Source organism: Amia ocellicauda, chromosome 14, assembly GCF_036373705.1.
Source record: "Amia ocellicauda isolate fAmiCal2 chromosome 14, fAmiCal2.hap1, whole genome shotgun sequence".
Classification (NCBI taxonomy): Eukaryota; Metazoa; Chordata; class Actinopteri; order Amiiformes; family Amiidae; genus Amia; species Amia ocellicauda.
In genome coordinates, this window is record NC_089863.1 from 28,656,669 (window position 1) to 28,677,331 (window position 20,663).

The window sequence follows — 20,663 nt, forward strand, 5'->3', positions numbered from 1 at the left end:
ATACTAGTTGTAAACTGGGATTATTGTAATTGTTGTAATTTGGGAAGCTGCCAATCAATTGTTTGAGAGTTCATCGTGACATTTTTCTTGTTGTAAATCTTTAATTTCTGTGAATCCCCCCACCGCGCGCACACACACACTTCTTCAAGGCAGTGGTGGCGTAATTGGGCTTTTTCTAAAGAATGATATGAATTGGAAATCACACAAATGTTATTGACCCCAAGTTGAATCTCCCTCTCCACTCAGCCGGTTGCGCAACCCTTCATTAAAGTCACTCTTTGCCAGTATTGAGATGGCTAGCGTCCTCCCGACCCGGACAGCGATGCCCCTCTGGCCCCTGTCACGCCGCACATACGGAGTGTGGGAACTGCAGAAGAGTGGGTCTCAGTCCGGGTCTCAGTCCTGGTCCCGGTGCCCCTCTGGACTTCTGACCCCCAGCGCCCGCGTGCTCCATAGTTCACAGTGTCCCGAACCCATTTTAAAACAATGGTGAAAAAACAAATCTGAATTGAAAACTTACGGGATAATGTGTTTAATAATGGCATGAGATGGAGTTGCACTGTCATCTCCTCTTTCAATATCACAGATCTATGTTGGTTATGGGCTGTGACTGACCGGACCAACACAGAGCTGAAACATTGTATTGGAAATTGAATTTTGCATTTGGCAGAGATAGTCACTTTTGGACGTATTTCAGATTCTTTTTAGGCCTATATATGAAACAAACTTGTTTTGATATGAAAAATAATTCAAACGTAATGTATGTTGTATTTGTGGTAAATGGGTCCTAACCTTTATAAACATATACAGTGTTGTTGTTTTAACCCTATCGATGTCGGTTAGTCTGTCTGCGGAAAAAGTACACAAAGTAAATTATGTTAGACCTACCCAAAGGCTGGTTATCAAAATAGGTATATCCAGTTGAACAGAAACAGCTCAGTACAGTAACTGTTGTTGCTTTTTCTTTAAAGTGAAAGTATCTCAAAGTCGCTCTCCACTTTAAAGGTGGTGGTTATTGATAACACGAATGATAAGCTACGACTGAATAAAATTGAGAGCATCGATAGTGTGGCACTTCGAGGGTAGGAAAACAGATATATAAATATCTCTTAATTTCAAAGAAGGCATATATTAGTATGAGCAACTGGGTTTCAAAAAACACATTTGTAAGTATCACCTTTGTTTTGTTTCCTGTAGTGACTATTATCCAGGTCCCACCCCTGTCCCCCATGGTTGTGCTTGACCCCGGGCCATGAGCAAGTCTAACTGGGTGCTGTAGTTGAGGTAAAACACCACTTGGGGTCTCTGTTTGGATTTGTAGGTTCAGACTGAATTGTGCATTTGTACATTCAAAAACAAACAAACAAACATTTCAAACCACACCATCACCAGAGAAGACAATCTGCTTGCTTTTCGCTTGCTTGCCTCCCCCTCTTGTGGTCTTAAATAAAATAGCATCTTCCACAAATGATCAGCGATGGGGGGGTTGTCGCCACCTAGTGTCAAATAGAGGAATTATTATTTTTTAATACATTTTCTGAATGTTTGTTTCACTTGGAAGTTGTGGGGTAGGCTGTGTAGATACACATATAAAAATTATGCATCTTAATTCCAGGGTATAAGGCAACAAAAGGTGAAAAATTGGAAAGGAGGTGTAGACTTTTTATAGGCACTGTATACTCACAGGAGTCAGTCAGACGGACAGACACAGTCAAACAGTCCGAGACAGACAGACAGTCAATCAGACCCCAGAAGCATTCAGTAATTTTCATTCCTTGTTTTCTCGCATGTTTACTCCAAGAACATCAGCACTATAATCCTTCTTATTTTAAAATTTTATTTTTTATTTTTTGTTGTTTTTTTATATATATTTTACTTAGTAAATATAAGTCTGGTACATTTTAGTATAAAATGTTATAACGCATCTACAGCCTGCTCACCCAATACTGGGCAGAGGAAGGTAGGTGGGGGTGGGAGGGGCAATGTGATAATTTTCAAGACATACCCACCCTCACAACCCCCTACACAAACACTTACCTCCATTACAAGACAAGGCACTCTTTTGCGTTGTTTTCACACATTAACAATGTATAAAAGTACATGACAGCAAAGACAAAATAAAACACAAAAAAGCTACTCAGAACTATGGTGGGCACACTGCTGGAGCCCGGGAGAGGTGTCGGGCTGTGGAAGGGCTGCCGATAGGTCATTGTAGGTGATGTATCCTATCGGGACCTAACTGATCCTTTGCAGTGAAGTGCTGTAAATCTGTCTCTCTCTCTTTCTATCTCTCCCCCTTTCCCTCTTATCTAGTGGCTGTGTTGATTCAGTGTTTTCTCTCTCTCGATCCCCTCCCTCCATCCCTCCAATGTAGTGGCTGTGTTGATTCAGTGCTCTCTCTCTCACTCCTTTTCCCCCACCCTCTCTGTCTCGTAGCTAATGACAGTGTTGTACAAAAGGGGGGGGTTAACTCAATTACTGGTGACTGTCTCCCAACCTGGCATTGTACTCCCACACACTGGCACTCATTTCAGAGGTGGGCACTGGCAGGTGGGCACGTGAACTGGCTCAGACTGGGAGATTAGCAATTCTGTACTGGCACGGCTTAGGGCAATGTAAATTATGGCTGGGCAAAGTCAGGCTGACTGTTTACATAGATCTAGCTAGATAGATATGGGTAGATTTAACTGGGCACTGCTATTTCATTGCATTGCAGGTCTCTGTTTGAGGCTAAAGCCTTAATTTATTACAATGATCTGCAGCAGCAGGGTGACTAAATAAATTGAGATCAATTAAAGAATTAAGCAATCAATTAGCCAGAGATCTGTTAAACAATTAAGCAATTGACTAATAATGACACCAATCAACTTGTAGAGAGACCTCTTCACTCCTTAAGAGATTGATCAAGTCATTAAGAGATGGATTCATCGTCTGAAGCCAGGGACAGCTCCGATTCCTGTGTCACAGTGGTGTGGGATGTGCCCCAGTGGCTGTGGCCTGGTGGCCCCAGTGCAGAGGGACACACTGTCCACTCTAGACACTGTCACTGAGGCCAAACAGACTGAGAGCACACAGTGGTGCACCAAAGCTTTCTGCATGTTCATTAGTAGTAGTAGTGGTAATATTAGCAGCAGCAGCAGTAGCAGGAACAGCAGTGCCAGCAGTACTTGTCCACAAACTGCCCAAAGCCAAACATTGCCAAAAAGGCACACCGCACATGGCAGAGTGGCGCTTCTATCGCCACCCGTGCTATTCTAACAGCACGGCATGCCTGCGGGCCCCACACCCCAGTGATCAGACACTCCTACCAGGCATCTAATGGCACCGGGCCCTGGTCTCTCGCAGACTAAAAGAACTTGGAAATGCTTCCCCTAAAGCCCCAAGCCCCTCCCCTCAACCCAAAGCCTATCCCATCACCCAAAGCACCACCCCCAAATGCAAAGCCCCTCCCATCCACCCAAAGCTCCTCCCCTAAGCCCAAGCTTCAATTTACTGTTATTTCACCCCCCTGCCCCTCCACCTCTCTCTCTCTGTCTCTCCAATGTCTCTCAATCTAACTAGGCTATTATAGTTCTAGACTGCTGCCCCCCCACCCCCCCCCCCCAAACCTGGCCCTACAGTTAACACTAGTTACACTTCCCTTCAAATGTACACTTCACTTACCACACTAGACACTTGCCTCTCCCTCAGTCATCTCATCTGCTGACCTATCAGCCTCTGAGCCACAGGAATCGGTGCCAGTTGATCTGGATAAAAGCGACTGGAAAATTCCTCTTATTATTTTTGTAAGTGCCTGCTTGGACATGTGGACAAGGTGTACTGCTGACCGCTGTCATTACCAAGGAAACCCTACTAGAATTGGGGGGGATGGGGGAATAATCCATTCCCAGTCTGTTCCCACTGCCCCAACATCTTGGTGTTAAACCTTTACTATATTCTTATGAAGGTGAAATTGTGGATAAGACTGGAATCACTTCCTGCAGTTGGTTGCATTCATAAATAGAAGGATCAAATATACATTAGTTTTAAAATAATAAAATGAAGAACAAGAGATGTCTTCTGTTAAGTGGGAGTCCAATCGTGCCCAGCACTATGCAGCTCACCAGGAGGGTCAAAGGTCATGCCCTTCTTGTCAACTTCCTATATCGTCAAGGTCAGCATTTGGTCCTCCCCATGTCACTCTGCCCCCCCCACCTGAGCAGGACAGGCCGGATAGAAAATGGGTAGAAAACTTGGGGGCCAGTGGTACCATATAGGATTCAGAAGGACAACGTGGAGGTCCAAACTCTGAAGCTTTGACCTACTACACCTCTTGCCCCCCAGTGGAGAGACAACAGGAAAAATCAAATAAAATAAAGGCAAGTAAAAACAGGATAGAATTTGTGAAAGAGTGGAGAGAGAGAGAGAGAGAGAGGGGGAGGGAGCAGGGGAGAAAAGGAGAGTGAGAGAGAGAGAGAAGGTGAGGGAGGGGTTGGGGAAAGGGAGAGAGAGGGGGTGTGGAGAGAAGGAGACATTGAAAAGCACCTAAAAATGAAAGTGTATGTGTGGGGGTGGTGGTGGCGGGGAGGTCAAAGAGAGGTGTATCGCCACATATTCCCTGCTCTAATCCTTGCCCGATCGACTTGGTCTACAGTCAGAGGTCAGAGTTCAGAGTTGAACATCGCTACTACACCTTATGTGCCATCAGCTGGCAAGGTTAGAGGTCAAAGAAGGTTAGAGATCAAAGTTCAGAGTTCATCCATCCTCACATGCCATTGCCTCAGAGGGTTAAATGTCGGTGTTCAGAGTTGAGCAATCTTGACGTTTCATCCACCACCAGGGTTAAAGGTCAAAGTTCAAAGTAACTTCTCCTATGTCATCAACCAGGGAGGGGGTTAAAAGATCCAAACTGAACATCATCACTGCTCCTTGCGGTCAGCACCATGGGGATTACAGCTATGGGAGTGGGAATGGGGGTGGGGGTGGGGATGGGGGTGGTTCTGTGCGCAGGGTGACAGCGCAGTGCTGGGTTTCCACAGTAGGGCGGCACTGAAGAGGGCGATGATGGCCAGGTTGAGCAGGAGGCTGAGCCCCAGGGCGCCCAGCGTCCCCAGGAAGGAGGGCCCAGCCGAGTGGGCCGCCAGCCAGCCTCGCCGGGACCACATGTCTGCCAGCACTGCCTCCATCTGGAAGTGGGTGCCCACCACTGCACAGATGTGGAACAGCTGGTGACTGTGACCTGGAGGAGGGGAGGTAGAGAGGGAGGGAGCGAGAGATACAATGAAACAGCCAGAGAGACGGAAAGAGAAACTGATAGATAAGAGAGAGAAAGAGACAACAATGGAGGGATTGAAGGACAGAGGGACGGGGCGGGTGACTGGGACTGACCGATGTAGTCGAAGCGGCCGGGCGCCAGTCTCTCAGGGAGATGCGAGGCAAACAGGAAGCAGGTGAGGAAGGCGAAGAGCAGGTGGTGACAGTGGCTGGACAGGGCTTCACTGTGCGCACAGCTCTGACTGGAGCACAACAACAACTGCAGAGAGAGAGAGGGAGAGAGACAGGGAAAGAGAGGGAGTGGGAGGGTAGGGAGAGGGAAGAGGAGGGAGTGAGGAGGAAGGTGAGAGAGTGAGGCAAGGAGAGGGAGAGGGGGAGAGAAGAGTAGAGTGAGTGGGCGGTGACAAACACTTTACGGTATCTCAGAACACTCAAATAATTGGACGGAAATTACAATACAATACAGCAACACTACAATACAGTCCCTCCCTCCATCCTTCACTCACCCTGTAGAAGAGAGGGATGTTGTCAAAGAGGAACGGATAGACAAAGGCCCCAGTGCGCAGGATCTTACTGCGGTGGGGAAATTCCAGCTCTGGAAACCTGTAGAGAGACAGAGGGAGGGAGGAGAGAGGGAAAGGGAGGAGGAAAGAGAGAGGGAGGGAGGGAAACCAAGGTAGGGGGAGAAGGGGATGGAGGAGGGAGAGTAAGGTAGTTAGAAGAGTGTGTGTAACTATGTGTGAGAATCAGTGTGTGTGTGTCAGTGTGTGTCTGTGTGTGTCAGTGTGTCAGTATTAACCTCCGTGAAGTTGGCACTCCATGTGTTCAGAATATGAATCAAAACATATGCATTCATTTGTGCTGCATTTGTGCTGGTTTGTGCCGCAAAAATCATTGTTTGTGCCGATATTAAAGATTATATTTTATGAGCTGTGACGTCACCCCATCAATGTCCAAATTGCACCAAAATAGTCTCTTTCGGTTGTGCCATGTTCGAGCTGGTTTGTGCTGTTAAAAGAAACATTTGTGCTATTTTATTTCTCGAGTTATTAAACGATACTTTTTAATTAGTGACATCACTCAGCACCCCATCAACGTCCGAATCGCACCAAAATAGTATATTTCGTTTGTGCTACGTTTGTGCCAGTTTGTGCCGTATTTGTTTTCATCAGTGCAGTTATAGTTTTTTAGATATTAATTTTTTAATTCTCAGCGATGACGTCACCTAGCACCCCATCAAACTCCAAATCGATCCAAAGTGGTGTCATTCGTTTGTGCTACATTTGTGCTGGTTTGTGCAGCAAAAATAATTGTTTGTACCGACATGGTTCTTGAAATATTACACATTATATTTTAAACACTTAAACATTTAAACGATTGTGCCGATTCGTGCTGTAAAATCCATGAGCTATTTTGGCCGTAACGGGCTTCAAACGCGTATTCTGCTTCAATATAATTCTGGGGGTCTTTATTCGGCTGAATACAGAAAAGCAGGAGAGGCAGGTTTGGACTGCCGACAACACCAATCAAGCCATGTTTTGCTTTAATAATAATTAAACACGTCATCATTGCATACACTTCATGTCTCGTTTTTGTAGTTTAGGACTACTTGATTTCTTACAGGCTTAAGCCTAAACCCCTACCATGAAACCGCAAACAAACACTGGAAACCAGGACAACGTGAATTAACTTTCAGCTCAGAAATTGTTACCTGTTATCAACAGGTTCACCACTCCATTTTGGGTACAAGGAAGTAGCCTATAACTCCATGTGAACCCTATACAATTGAAAAGGTGTTTTTTTGCACCAGACATCAATTATCCAGGGCAACTCCTTACTAGGTCGATGCTATTCACGCATATATATATGTTGACAAATAAGAAGTAGCCCCACGTAGTTTAATCCGTAACTCGATGTTTGATAAAATGGCAACATTGGAGAATCATGCGAGAATGTATCAGACTATTAGAATAAGAAAATGTATGTGCAGACCACCAAATCTTAATGGCCCAGGCGTCTTGTGATGTTTTCGAATGTATTGATGGTTTGAAGCAGTAATTTACTGAGCTCACCTCAGTGTGCATTAGATAGGTTAGGTACATTGCCATTTTGAATTCTAAGTTACATATGAGCTAATCTGTACCAAAAACATTCCCCTACAGCCTACAGCGTGACACCACAGCTCATACAATATCATGTTGTATAAAACAAATAGCGAAAATTAAAGATATAACGTATTTGGCACAGAACATGCACATACAACAAAACTGAAAGCAGACGTTTGCTACACTAAAAAACAACAACAACAACAACAACAGAAAGTCTATTATATTTATTTTAGTAAAAAACATAAATTTCTATCGAATCTTTCCTAATTCTGCAATGTCTAAATCAACTTCTTTCATTATCGAATGTCTACGTGCTATGCTGACCACTGTTTTATTAGGGTACATGGCTCAACTTTTTATTAAATAAAGAACACGATTTGTAATGCAATGCGATTGAAATAACTAACAATGGGTAAATAGCATCGACCTAGTAAGGAGTTGCCCTGGATAACTGATGTCTGGTGCAAAACAAAATACCTTTTCAATTGTATAGGGTTCGCATGGAGTTATAGGCGACTTCCTTGTTCCCAGAATGGAGTGGTGAACCTGTTGATAACAGGTAACAATTTCTGAGCTGAAAGTTAATTCACGTTGTCCTGGTTTCCAGTGTTTGTTTATGGTTTCGTGGTAGGGTTTTAGGCTGAAGCCTGTAAGAAATGTAGTCCTAAACTACGAAAACGAGACACGGAGAAGTGTATGCATTGATGACGTGTTTAATTATTATTAAAGCAAAACATGGCTTGATTGGTGTTGTCGGCAGTCCAAACCCGACTCTCCTGCTTTGCTGTATTCAGCTGAATAAAGACCCTGTTGTGCAATTGCACTGCCACGTACAAGCAGAATTATATTGAAGCAGAATACGCGTTTGAAGCCCGATAAGGCCAAATAGTCTGTGCATTTTACAGCACGAATCGGCACAATCGTAGCATAAAGGACAGAGACCACTGTTAAGTGATTAAAATATAATGTGTAATATCTCAAGAACCATGACGGTACAAACAATTATTTTTGCTGCGCAAACCAACACAAATGTAGCACAAAGGAGTGACACCACTTTGGATCGATTTGGAGTTTGATGGGATGTTAGGTGACGTCATCGCTGATAATTAAAAAATGAATATCTAAAAAACTATAACTGCACTGATGAAACAAATACAGCACAAACTGTCATAAATTAAAGGGACTATTTTGGTGCAATTTGGACATTGATGGGGTGCTGAGTGACGTCACAGCTCATAAAATATAATCTTTAATATATCGGGAACCATACCGGCACAAACAATGATTTTTGTGGCACAAACCAGCACAAACGAATGCATGGGGTGCCAACTTCACGGAGGTTCAGTATTAGTGTGTGTCCGTATCAGTGTTAGTGTGTGTGTATCTGTGTGTGTCAGTCTCTGTGTGTCAGTGTCAGTGAGTGTGTGTCTGTGTGTGCAGGTACCTGGAGTAGCAGGACAGGCCTGTACAGACCAGTGTGTTGAGCACAGCGATGGGCACAAAATGGTGGTGCAGCCAGCTGTCCACCCAGCAGTCAGGCATCACATAGGCCCCGTACGATATAGCACAGCCTGACACGGGGACAAAGATGTCTTTAATTAAGGAGAGAATTTCTGGCTTGGAAGCCTTTTTATTTGTAATACTCCTTCAATATTCCTGGAGCATTCACAATATCCTGTCGCCACAGGAGTAGCAGCAACAGCAACAGCAATGGGAACGGTAACATTAGCAAACCAGACAGACCTGTTCAGTCACTATAATACAGCAGCCTGGTCCCCTGGGCTTTTGTCTTTGTTTAACTCTGCTCCCGATTACTTCTGGTATTTACTGATTGTTAGCCTGCGTATTGTGTTACTGTCATTTCTCCTCTGCCGCCCCCTCCCTTTAGCGTATATTGGAGACTGACTTATTTTGTCTGCCCTTGTCAGCTCATTGTACTGGGATGTGCACTTATGGGACTCCCTTTTGCAATGCTTTGTAAATACTTCCTGACTGTGAAAACTGCACATCTGCTAAATAATAATACTTAAATAATGACATAATAGTAGTAGCAATAGCAACAGTAGCAACAGTAGCAGTAGTGGGAACAGGAACAGGAATAGCAGCCGTAACAGTAACAGGAACAGGAGCAAGAAAAACAGCAGGAACAGGAATAGCAGCAGTAATGCCCCGTTTCCTCTGGCCAAGTTTCAGGAGGCACTGTCTCATACACAGTACCGGCCGAGTCCCAAACTGGTCTGGTGGATGTACTGTTACATCCCTTCTGTAGCCAGACGCAACGCTGTAGAACTGTAGAACCTTTTCCCAAGAATATGTGTGCTTACCTTGGGAAGACAATTAAATTCGAGCAGTTATTAATGTACGGTGGAAAAGTGCCACACAGGATCAATTGCTTCGAGCAGAAAGACATTTAAAAGTGTTTGAAAAGATCACAAATATTCTGCTGGAGAAGGGACTGCATAGGACTGCAATACCATAACAAAATACATTCACTTAGTTTTTGGTTTAAATACACGCAAACATGAAAGACTAGGGTAACCATACATCCTGGATTTAAATTAAATGTCCCAATGTCTTGACAATTCTCTCAAAATAGTTGAAATGTCCTGCTTTTTAGCTTTCCCCTGCTTACACTCACTTAAAACTATTGCATTCTTAAGAATAGAGGCATGTTTTTATGTGATTGGTCGCACGAAGAATTGAATATTTTAATTTTATTGTTAAACCCTCATTACTGGTAACCATATTTATACTACTAGCATACTGGTAATCCTAGTATGAAGGCTTTACCAACTGCAGAAATATATCACTATGTTGAAAAATTTGCAATTAATACAACCACTACCTGATGCATTGACAACAGTGTCAGGAGATGGTATTTTTTGAAGGAATCCCATACAAATTAAAAGTTGATGCCGTGCACAATGTTATAAATGTGTGATTCATTTATTTAGCAACATTGGTAAAGCTTATCCAGGAAAAAACTAAAACACTGAATTTGTGAAAAACAGTTTGAGTAAGTTATGGATCCCCAGAGTGGATTAAATGGGAGCAAATACATCGAAATTAACACTTAATTTTCTAACAAACAGCCCATCATATTTTTAAGTGATGTTATTCGTTTTATAGATATTTTTCAATATGTCCCGGTTTCTACTTTTGAATATCTGGTCACCCTATGACTATTTGTTAGATATCGCAAAAACGTTTCAGTTCAAAGTTTATTGCACTTTAATGTCAGAGGTATTTCAGCCTCAGTCAGTTTTTGAATGCTAAATCCCACAATGCTGAGTGTCCCAGAATGGGTTTTGACCTTTCGTGGCTCACAGTCACTTCCTAGGGTAGCTGTACCTTACGAAAATGAATGCAAACACGGTCAGCAAAGTTTAGGTGCACAGTTACAGCCCAGCTATGCCGAGGTGCACCTAAACATGGCCAGTGGAAACGGGGTATAATATAAACATGTGTAAGAACAGCAGCAGTAACAGGTACAGGAGCAGGAACAGCAGCAATAACAGGAACAGCAGCAATAATATGAACATGAGAAGGAACAGCAGCAGGAAAAGCAGCAGGAACATTAACAGGAACAGCAGCATTAAAAGCAGCAGTAGTAGCAACAGTTACAGTGACATTAACAGCAGTGGTACAGCAGTGCCCACCCAGGCTGTAGAGGCTGAGAGCACCGTAGTCCAGGAAGTAGCAGATGTGTCGCGATTCGGGGGACATGGAGCTGAAGGTGTGGGCGCAGCTGGAGGTGAAGGGGTACAGGCAGATCAGCAGCATGTAGACCAGTAAGGGCCACGAGTAGCTCTCATTCACAAAGTCCAGAGATGAGCACAGAAGGATGAACCTCCATAGGAAGTACCTGGGAGAGAGGGCGAGAAAGAGTGAGACAGAACACTACAGGAAGAGAGAGTGAAGAGGGAGAGAAGAATGGAGAGGGAGGGACAAGGGCAGGGGATCAAGAGAAGGAGAATAGGAGGGGGAGAGAGAAAAGCCAAGTATACCAGGTGGGCAGGAAATGTGTCCAGATGTTGATCGTCTCATTGGTCATCTGGAAGCTGCTGAGCAGGCAGTCGAGGGCAGAGCTACGCGGGTGACGGTAGCCCGAGATGATTCCATCCTCTCTAAAGACCTGCAGACAGACACACCCAGGCACACACACAGTCAGGCATGTGTGTTTGTAGAGCAGAAGTGTGTCTGTAGTGTCCAGTGGGTCTATAGTATCCAGCGGGTCTGCAGACTCACCCTGGGAACCTGGTGGTTGCTGAAGAGCTGTGGGAGTTTGATGGTGAGCATTGTGGTGGGCAGACGCCAGCCCTGCGCGTCCCCGCAGGCCCGGCCCAGGTGGGTGCCCCCCCCCTCGGCCGCCTCAGAGAGAGAGGGTCCGCAGGCAGCCCCTCCCTCCCATTGTGCACCTGTTCCCCCGTAGCCCCCTGCCACCTCTCTGCCTCCCTGCCACACAGCCAGCACTGCAGCAGAGAGAGAGAAAGAAGAAGGGAGAGAGAGCTGTTAATTTCAAGACACACACAGAAATGCATATATAGACACACACGCACGGCCTGAAAGAAAACATGCACAGGCCACAGAGACAGGGCTTCACAGAGACAATGGGAGTGTGCTGACACAGCAGGAAGTCTTTTTAATCAGTGTGTCTGCACTGAACAATCACTACAGGAACCCCCCCGCCCACTCTCCCCACTACAACACTCACTCACTCACACAAACCCGGGCACACTCACTCAATCACACAGACGCACTAAAACACACAAACACACACTCCAAAATGCAAACATACACTCATACATTCATTCACACACTCACACTGTGTGTCAGTCAGTCAATCAGTGTGTCAATCATTCAGTGTATCAGGCAGTCAGTCAGTGTATCTATTAATCAGTGTGTCACTCAGTCAGTGCATCTCTCAGTCAGCATGAACAGTACATTAAAAAATACGTACAGTGAGGGAAAAAAGTATTTGATCCCCTGCTGATTTTGTACGTTTGCCCACTGACAAAGAAATGATCAGTCTATAATTTTAATGGTAGATGTTTTTTAACAATGAGAGACAGAATAACAACAAAATTGATTTGCATGATAATGAGGGAAATAAGTATTTGATCCCCTATCAATCAGCAAGATTTCTGGCTCCCAGGTGTCTTTTATACAGGTAACGAGCTGAGATTAGGAGCACTCTCTTAAAGGGAGTGCTCCTAATCTCAGCTCGTTACCTGTATAAAAGACACCTGTCCACAGAAGCAATCAATCAATCAGATTCCAAACTCTCCACCATGGCCAAGACCAAAGAGCTGCCCAAGGATGTCAGGGACAAGATTGTAGACCTACACAAGGCTGGAATAGGCTACAAGACCATCGCCAAGCAGCTTGGCGAGAAGGTGACAACAGTTGGTGCGATTATTCGCAAATGGAAGAAACACAAAATAACTGTCAGTCTCCCTCGGTCTGGGGCTCCATGCAAAATCTCACCTCGTGGAGTTTCAATGATCATGAGAACGGTGAGGAATCAGCCCAGAACTACACGGGAGGATCTTGTTAATGATCTCAAGGCAGCTGGGACCATAGTCACCAAGAAAACAATTTGTAACACACTACGCCGTGAAGGACTGAAATCCTGCAGCGCCCGAAAGGTCCCCCTGCTCAAGAAAGTACATGTACAGGCCCGTCTGAAGTTTGCCAATGAACATCTGAATGATTCAGAGGAGAACTGGGTGAAAGTGTTGTGGTCAGATGAGACCAAAATTGAGCTCTTTGGCATCAACTCAACTCGCCGTGTTTGGAGGAGGAGGAATGCTGCCCATGACCCCAAGAACACCATCCCCACTGTCAAACATGGAGGTGAAAACCTTATGCTTTGGGGGTGTTTTTCTGCTAAGGGGACAGGACAACTGCACCGCATCAAAGGGACAATGGACGGGGCCATGTACCATCAAATCTTGGGTGAGAACCTCCTTCCCTCTGCCAGGGCATTGAAAATGGGTCATGGATGGGTATTCCAGCATGACAATGACCCAAAACACACAGCCAAGGCAACAAAGGAGTGGCTCAAGAAGAAGCACATTAAGGTCCTGGAGTGGCCTAGCCAGTCTCCAGACCTTAATCCCATAGAAAATCTGTGGAGGGAGCTGAAGGTTCGAGTTACCAAACATCAGCCTCGAAACCTTAATAACTTGGAGAGGATCTGCAAAGAGGAGTGGGACAAAATCCCTCCTGAGATGTGTGCAAACCTGGTGGCCAACTACAAGAAACGTCTGACCTCTGCGATTGCCAACAAGGGTTTTGCCACCAAGTACTAAGTCGAAGGGGTCAAATACTTATTTCCCTCATTAACATGCAAATCAATTTATAACTTTTTCTGAATTTTTTTGTTGTTATTCTATCTCTCACTGTTAAAATACACCTACCATTAAATTATAATTTCTTTGTCAGTGGGCAAACGTACAAAATCAGCAGGGGATCAAATACTTTTTTCCCTCACTTGTAGACCGTGAGATTCAAGAGGAGACAGTGAATCTGCTGAGGACAGGTAGGGACTGCAGCGCAACACACAAAAATTCCAAGACACACACAACAGACAACAGGACAGAGCATCTGTGAGTCAGTGCAGCAGAGGGAGAGACACGAAAACAGATACACAGATACAGAGAGAGAGATATACACACACACACAGATATTGTCACAGAGAAAGACACAGAGTCCTGACCCACTTCTGGGAGAGACCCCACAGCGTGTAGGCCATGCAGCTGCAAAACTCTCTCCCTCTTTCGCTCTCTCTCTCTCTCTCTCTCTCTCTCTTCACCCCGACACCAACAAAACAAAGCATGCCTTGTAAGGGGTCTATGAAACATCAGAGCCAAGACCTGACTGTCACACAGCCCCGCACAGCTCCACCCTCTGCCCACCCACACACACACACTCCTTTTCACAGCCTAGAACGTCATGGCACAACACCATGCAAACAATGGAGCACACCCCAACACCTAATTCTGTTAATGATCCCCAAAAGAGTCAGCCACCTTCAACAAAAAGGGCTGAGAGAGTTGCGTGTCCAGAACAGCATGGGACTATAGCTCTGTGCACCGCCACACATGGACGGGTCGGTTGCCTTGCTTCGGGGTCAGGGTGCGAGTGCTCTCGATTGCGAGGAGCACGGCATTGTGGGATGGCATATTTTTGAAAGTTATAGGGTGATGGTGGAGGTTGGGGGGGGGGGGCTTGGCTCCATCCTGCCAGCTGTAGTATTGAACACACACACACACACACAACAGTAACTGTCCTGGTGCTCCGTTCCTGCCCAATCAGAGGCTCCCGTGAGAACCACACCTCTCCCATCCCTTTCGGTAACGCATGTGACCACACACCCCCCACCTCCCACTCTCCCTCTCACTGTCTCACTTTCATTCAATTTAACCCTTTCCCTCCCTCTTCCACTCCACTGTGCCTCCCCCACATACCTCTCACCCACTCTGCAATTAATTTTGTTTCTTGCTCCCTCCCCTAAAAAACTCTCTCTTCCTCCTTTCCTCCCTCACTCTCTCTTTTTCTCTATCTCTCCTGACTTCTATCACATGACCCCCATTAACTCCCCCCCTAACAGTGAATAGATGCATTGATCCTTGCCTCCTGACAATGAGAGCACTATTCTGGGGAGGGGGCTGTGTGTGTATTGTGTGTTATATGTGTGTGTGTGTGTGTGTGTGTGTGTGTGCACATTTTTTTGTATGCATGTCTGTACAGTTCTGCATTGCATTTCTATATGAGTGTCTCGCTGTGGTAGTGTGCGTGTGTGTGTATGTGTGTGTGGCCCATAATGCCATGGTGTGCATTTGTAGCAGCGCATGTGTAGCTGCGCATGCGTGTGTGCGTGACAGCGTGTCCCAGTGTGCCAGGGTCCGTGTGTCCTTCCAAAGCACATAGAACACAGGTCAACATTTAGACTTTGTCCCTTTCAGTCCAGAGGGTCTATAGTCCAGGACCCCAGAAAATCACAGCTAAACCCCAGATTAAGAGATTATCATTGGGAGGAGGGGCAGTTTCCAGGGGGGCTGGGGTGGTCAGCGGATCAATAACCGGATTATTCCATATCTCATGACCCCCCCCTCCCCCCGAAATCAGAATTCCAAGCGAGAGCAGCTTATGTAACCTACAGATGGCAGCCGGCCAGACTGGAGTGGAGCAGCTGGGAGGACTGATGAATTACAGACTGGGACCTGTAGCCACTGCAGGTGAAGCTGCTGTGAGAAAAGGCAGTTGAATTAAGATACTCACAAAGACAGTACCTAGCCATTCTGATAAGCCCAGTCAGTCAGCCAGTGTGTCAGATAGTCAGTGAGTCAAAAAATCAGTCCGTGTCACCTAAACGTGGCTGCCCGCGTTTGCATTGCAACTTTGTTAGGTACAGCTGCCACAGGAAGTGAATGGGAGACACCAAAGGTCAAACAGCATTCAAACAAGTTACCACCTTTGCTGTTAGCATCTCTAACCTTTTTGTACAGGTCACGGCACTGTACTGCAGTTCTAAGCAGTCTTTTCTCCTGCAGGATTTTTAAAATCTTTTCTAACATTTTAAAATGTCTTACTGCTGAAAGCAATAGATCCTGAGTGGCACTTTCTGACTGTACATTAATAAGCACTCTAATTTCAGCGTCTTCCCAAGGTAAACACACATATTCATCCCCTAGACCAGTTTGGGACACCGTGGGCCCGACAGATGAAACCGTGCCTCCTGAAACTAGTTTGGGCACAGGCGGAGGTGCTCCTGACCCACGGTGGAAATGCCGGTACTCAAACCGACAGGTTAAGGGCATCGGAATGTGGCCAGTGGAAACGGGGCAAAAATATCAGTCAGTTTCCCCAAGAACAAGAACAAAGAACAAGGAAGAGGGGAGAAGAAAGAGGAACAAGAATCAGACAAAAAGAAAATAAGTATGCATAGTGAGCTGCATTCCCATGGCCACTGTCTGGCATAGTATATCATGACCAAAACCACATTCTCACGCAACTCCCGCCTTGGCGCCATTACAACACACCCAGGCTTCCATTTCCCACCACCGTCCCTGTATGATAAGAGGAACCTGTTGGGCCAAGTCATGATTAACAGTGCATCAGCTCATATAACTGCCATACACGATGCTGCTTTTTAGTGAAACACTAAAGTACCGGGAATCAGACTTGGAGCTGGAGTGCTCTATTACTATTGGATGCTCACATACACACACACATACACACACACAGTTTGTCCCATTCGATAATAAACGTTAGTGTGCTGTCCTGTGGTAAAAACTCAGTAAAGTGTAGTGTGCTGTGGTAAAAATTCAGTAAAGTGAAGCGTGCTGTGGCAAAAACACGGTAAACTTTCTAATGAATCTCCTTAAAAAATGAATGATGCAGTATTCTTTAATTGACAGAATATGTTATTTCCCTGTGCAGGTATGGCGAGAGCTGGTGCTCTAGTTCGTCCGTCGCTGGGGGCGGCAGAGTGCAGCTGACCTACTGAACTGCATCCGCCGCTGCGCCCTGCGCCGAAACTGGATCCAAAAGCCTGTGCCCATCACTGTGCCAGTACTCAAGACTGTGCCAACGCAAGACTGGCTGAAATCCGGCAGAATCACTATTGCCAACTCATGGACTTCCCTTGCACACACGTTGCAATTAACAAATAGCCTAGTTGGTGTAAGTTACTTATCTGCGGCTTTCCACACTAATCAGATATATTATACGAATAACAACCACAACAACAATAATAATAATAATAATAATAATAATAATAATAATAATAATAATAATAATAACGTAGTGTCTCGGGCAGACTGAAACTGGTCGCATCAAACTCCTACCAAAAACAACATGCCAGCTGCTTTTCTTCGACCAACGCCTACTTAGTTGAGTTACCCGAGGTTCGGAAAAAGAACGCAGACTACAACAAAAGAAGGGGGGAATACAAGCCGAAGGAGAGAAAGAGAGAGGAGGGGATACTGGGGGGCGACCAAGAAAATATGAACAAGAAGAGTGCATTCTTCATTCCGCAAAGGAGATTGTTGTTCGAGCAGTTGTAGAAAACGGTGGGAGTGGTCGGGGCGGATGGGGCTGGAAGTCACGCTGGTTACTGTCAGGGGTCTGATGAAAGCTGGAGCGGGACAGAACCCGAACAGAACCGAACCGAAACAGAACCGAACCATGCAGACGGAGGGCGCTCTAGTGCCAACCCATTTCATCATATCTTAGGAAAAGAGAAAGACACACCAGAGAGAGGGAGAGAGATGAACTGGACAACTGTTGCATTTGACCGATAGCGAGAATTTTTTTTTTTCAGACACCAATACAATAATAATATAAAGGAATAGTATAAATAGATACATCAGTAAATAAATAACTAACCTTTCGATGTTATATTACTCAGTAGAATGGTCTGCTCATCTCATCGGGTCACGGTGGCAGTCCTCTCTCTCTCTCTCTCTCTCTCTCTCGCTATCTCTATCCCCACTCTTTTTTATTTTGCGAAATGTAATTATCGTTACTACTAGTAGTCTACTAACGCGTAACTGCGGCCGTTTGCTACACAATCTGGGCCATCTGTGTGTCGCTCCGCATTCCTCCGTGGGCAAAAAAAGACGAGGGGAAAAAAAGGGAGCGAGAGAGGGAGAAAAAGTGAGTTCTAGACAGCGAGGTCCCACCCCCCGCACACAGAGGACCACTTCTGATTGGCTGCGGGTAAGAAAGAGCTCGTTGTTTATTTAGAATCAGGAGACGGGTTTTGAAGGAAGAGAGAGAGAGAGAGAGAGAGAGAGAGAGAGAGAGAGAGAGAGAATGGGGGGGGGGGGATTGGGCTGTTAGCCAAGGACGGGTTGTCTTATGTTGCAGACTCTCCCTCTCTCTTCGTTTGACCGGTAGTCGTTTAGTAAAGATACTTTCCCTAAAGATAAAAACATAAAAGACGAAAGGAAAAGGGAACATTGTGAAAATGCATGGCTACATGATGCATCTCTCTCTCTCTCTCTCTCTCTCTCTCTCTCTCTCTCTCTCTCTCTCTCTCGTATTTTAGTATCTATACCGGCCGCTACTCAATGTATGATCCGTTAGCCCCCCCCCCGCCCAACAACTTCCCTCCACCTCTCCCTCTGTGGCCCCAGTCCCCCTCTCCATCCTTCCTCCTCACCCCTTCTCTGTGCCTCAGAAAGTTGTTCCCGCTTTCTCTCTTCACGGCCGGGCTCCCTCAAGGGTTGGCAGCTCTGTGCCCCAGGTTGGCAAGACTGCTGGTCCCTCCTCCGCCGTGCCCCACTTTTCAGACTTGCCCTCCCTCCCCCTTTCTTTTTCTTTCTTTCTTTCTTTCCCACTGTCCTCCAGTTACTCTCAATGCCAATGACAAGAATTCATTGCCTAGAAATCAAGGTGCAAACACACGCACTCACGAACACTCTTTCACACACACACACACACACACACACACACACACACACAGATACACTCTCTCAATTTTCAATTCTATTTCATTTCAAGGAGCTTTATTGACATGACAAATTTGTATTGTCAAAGCAGTTGGACATACATACATATATGGAAAATAAATAATATAATTCTAAATCACAATAAGATGTATTAAAGTACAGAAAGTAACAGTAAAATAAAATAGAAATTATCTTTTATACATAGAAATAAAGAAAATAGGTTTACTATTTACAGATTAATTTTTTTAAATACAATGACGTGCATTTCAAACGAGTATTTACATTTTATCTATAGTCGGTGCTCGTGTGTCTCTGTGCGCCTCAGGCTGTGGTAGGCGGTGTGTCCCTCCCCCAGGAGGACTGACCGTTTTTCTTTTTTCTCAATTTTGTCAAAGGTTGGGTGGGCATTTATTATTTTGTTGAAGAATGTGTCCCTTATCTGGGCATATTTATTGCAGTGCAGGAGGAAGTGCATCTCTCTGTCCACCTCTCCTGTCTCTCAGTGACCACAGCGCCACTCCTCTCTGTGTCCACCTCTCCTGTCTCTCACTGACCACAGCGCAGCTCCTCTCTGGGCAGCCAGCTCTGCCTGTGTCGGCTAGTCTCTATGGCCAGGCTGTGGTCATTGAGCTGGTACTTGGTCAGGATCCGTCTCTGCTTCGTATCCCTGACAGTGAAGAGACTCTGCCAGGGTGGACTCTCTTTTTAGGGCCCAATAGCAACCCAGTTTATCCAGGATTTAGTTTCTGTGTCCCAGTGTTGCAGATAGGAGGTTTTAGTTTGTTCAGTAAGTTGTTTGGCTGGTGAGCAGTGCTGGTCTGAGGCTGGGTGGTGTTAGTAGGGTTAGGGGCTGGGAGCCTCAGGGCCAGCTGACTAAGGGGGCTCTTTCTTGGGCTCTCAGGGCCTTGTGTTGCAGTGACTCTGGGCGACTTGTCTGGAGATGCATCCAGAATTTCAGTGCTCTCTTCTGGATGGGGATGAGCAGTGGGTAGAGGCCCAGTTCGGCCCTGCATGCAAGATTGGGGGTGTTTCTCTGCACCTGTAAGATATTTTTGCAGAACTCTACATGCAGGGTCTCTGTTGGGTGTTTGTCCCATTTAGTGTAGTCCTGCTCACTGAGTGGAGCCCATATCTCACTGCCATACAGTGCAATGTGCTGAATGACACTGTCTGTCTCTCTCTCACACACACACAGACTGTGAAACACTCATTCAAACACACACTCTCTCACACACTCACATTCACATACTTTCTCACACACTCAAACACACACACTCATTCTCACACACTTACACACTCTCAGACACACTCACTCTCACCTGCACATCTCACACTCACACACTTACACTATCAGACACTCACTCTCTCACACTCACACACTCACACTCTCAGACACTCACTCTCTCTCACTCTCAGACACATTCACTCACTCACATACACACACACTGGCAGTGTCTGCACCCATCTTGTTGCATCTGAATTCCTGGAGCTCTGCGCTCAGCTTGGCTCGATGCTGCAGTGACAAATAGATGGGAGCCTGGGGTGTGGGGACTGGGGGGCCGCAGACCTGGGTTCAGTGAGAATTGACCCATTTAAGTCAGCTGTTGCTTCAGCTGAGCCATTGGGGGCTCAGAGTGCAGCGAAGCTATTCTTTGGTATTTTTTTTCAGTGCTTGCCAATGTCTGAGGGCAATACAAGCAAGAGGCGGCAAGAGACAGACAGACAGTTTAATTTGAATTTGGGACAGGGAGGGAGACAGAGAAAAGCAGAGAGAGTGATAGAGAGAGAAAGACAGAGAGAGAGAGACAGACAGAGAGACAAAGGGGGACAGTGAGAAAGA

The 20,663-nt window shown here is 45.7% G+C and overlaps 1 protein-coding gene across 1 annotated transcript; it reads right to left on the reverse strand.

Moving 5' to 3' along the window:
* Positions 1 to 1,649: 1,649 nt before the first annotated feature.
* paqr6 (progestin and adipoQ receptor family member VI) lies at positions 1,650 to 18,109 on the reverse strand. The gene is made up of 8 exons (XM_066721518.1): positions 17,757 to 18,109; positions 11,610 to 11,833; positions 11,369 to 11,496; positions 11,021 to 11,226; positions 8,806 to 8,932; positions 5,760 to 5,856; positions 5,368 to 5,512; positions 1,650 to 5,218 (listed from the first exon to the last, which is right to left on the reverse strand). Exons 2-8 carry the CDS (start codon positions 11,658 to 11,660, stop codon positions 4,899 to 4,901), a joined length of 1,074 nt encoding a protein of 357 aa, XP_066577615.1. The 5' UTR covers positions 11,661 to 11,833; positions 17,757 to 18,109; the 3' UTR covers positions 1,650 to 4,898.
* Between the last annotated feature and the right edge of the window lie 2,554 nt (positions 18,110 to 20,663).

Bases quoted from the DNA above. Each gene is read 5' to 3' on its own strand.
- paqr6 (XM_066721518.1), bottom strand. From the start codon at position 11,660: ATGCTCACCATCAAACTCCCACAGCTCTTCAGCAACCACCAGGTTCCC. The intron at 8,933-11,020 runs GTGGGCACTGCT...TCCCCGTGTCAG, and splicing joins TCTCAGCCTCTACAGCCTGG to GCTGTGCTATATCGTACGGG. The intron at 5,857-8,805 runs GTACCTGCACAC...GTCTCTCTACAG, and splicing joins GGCCTGTCCTGCTACTCCAG to GTTTCCAGAGCTGGAATTTC.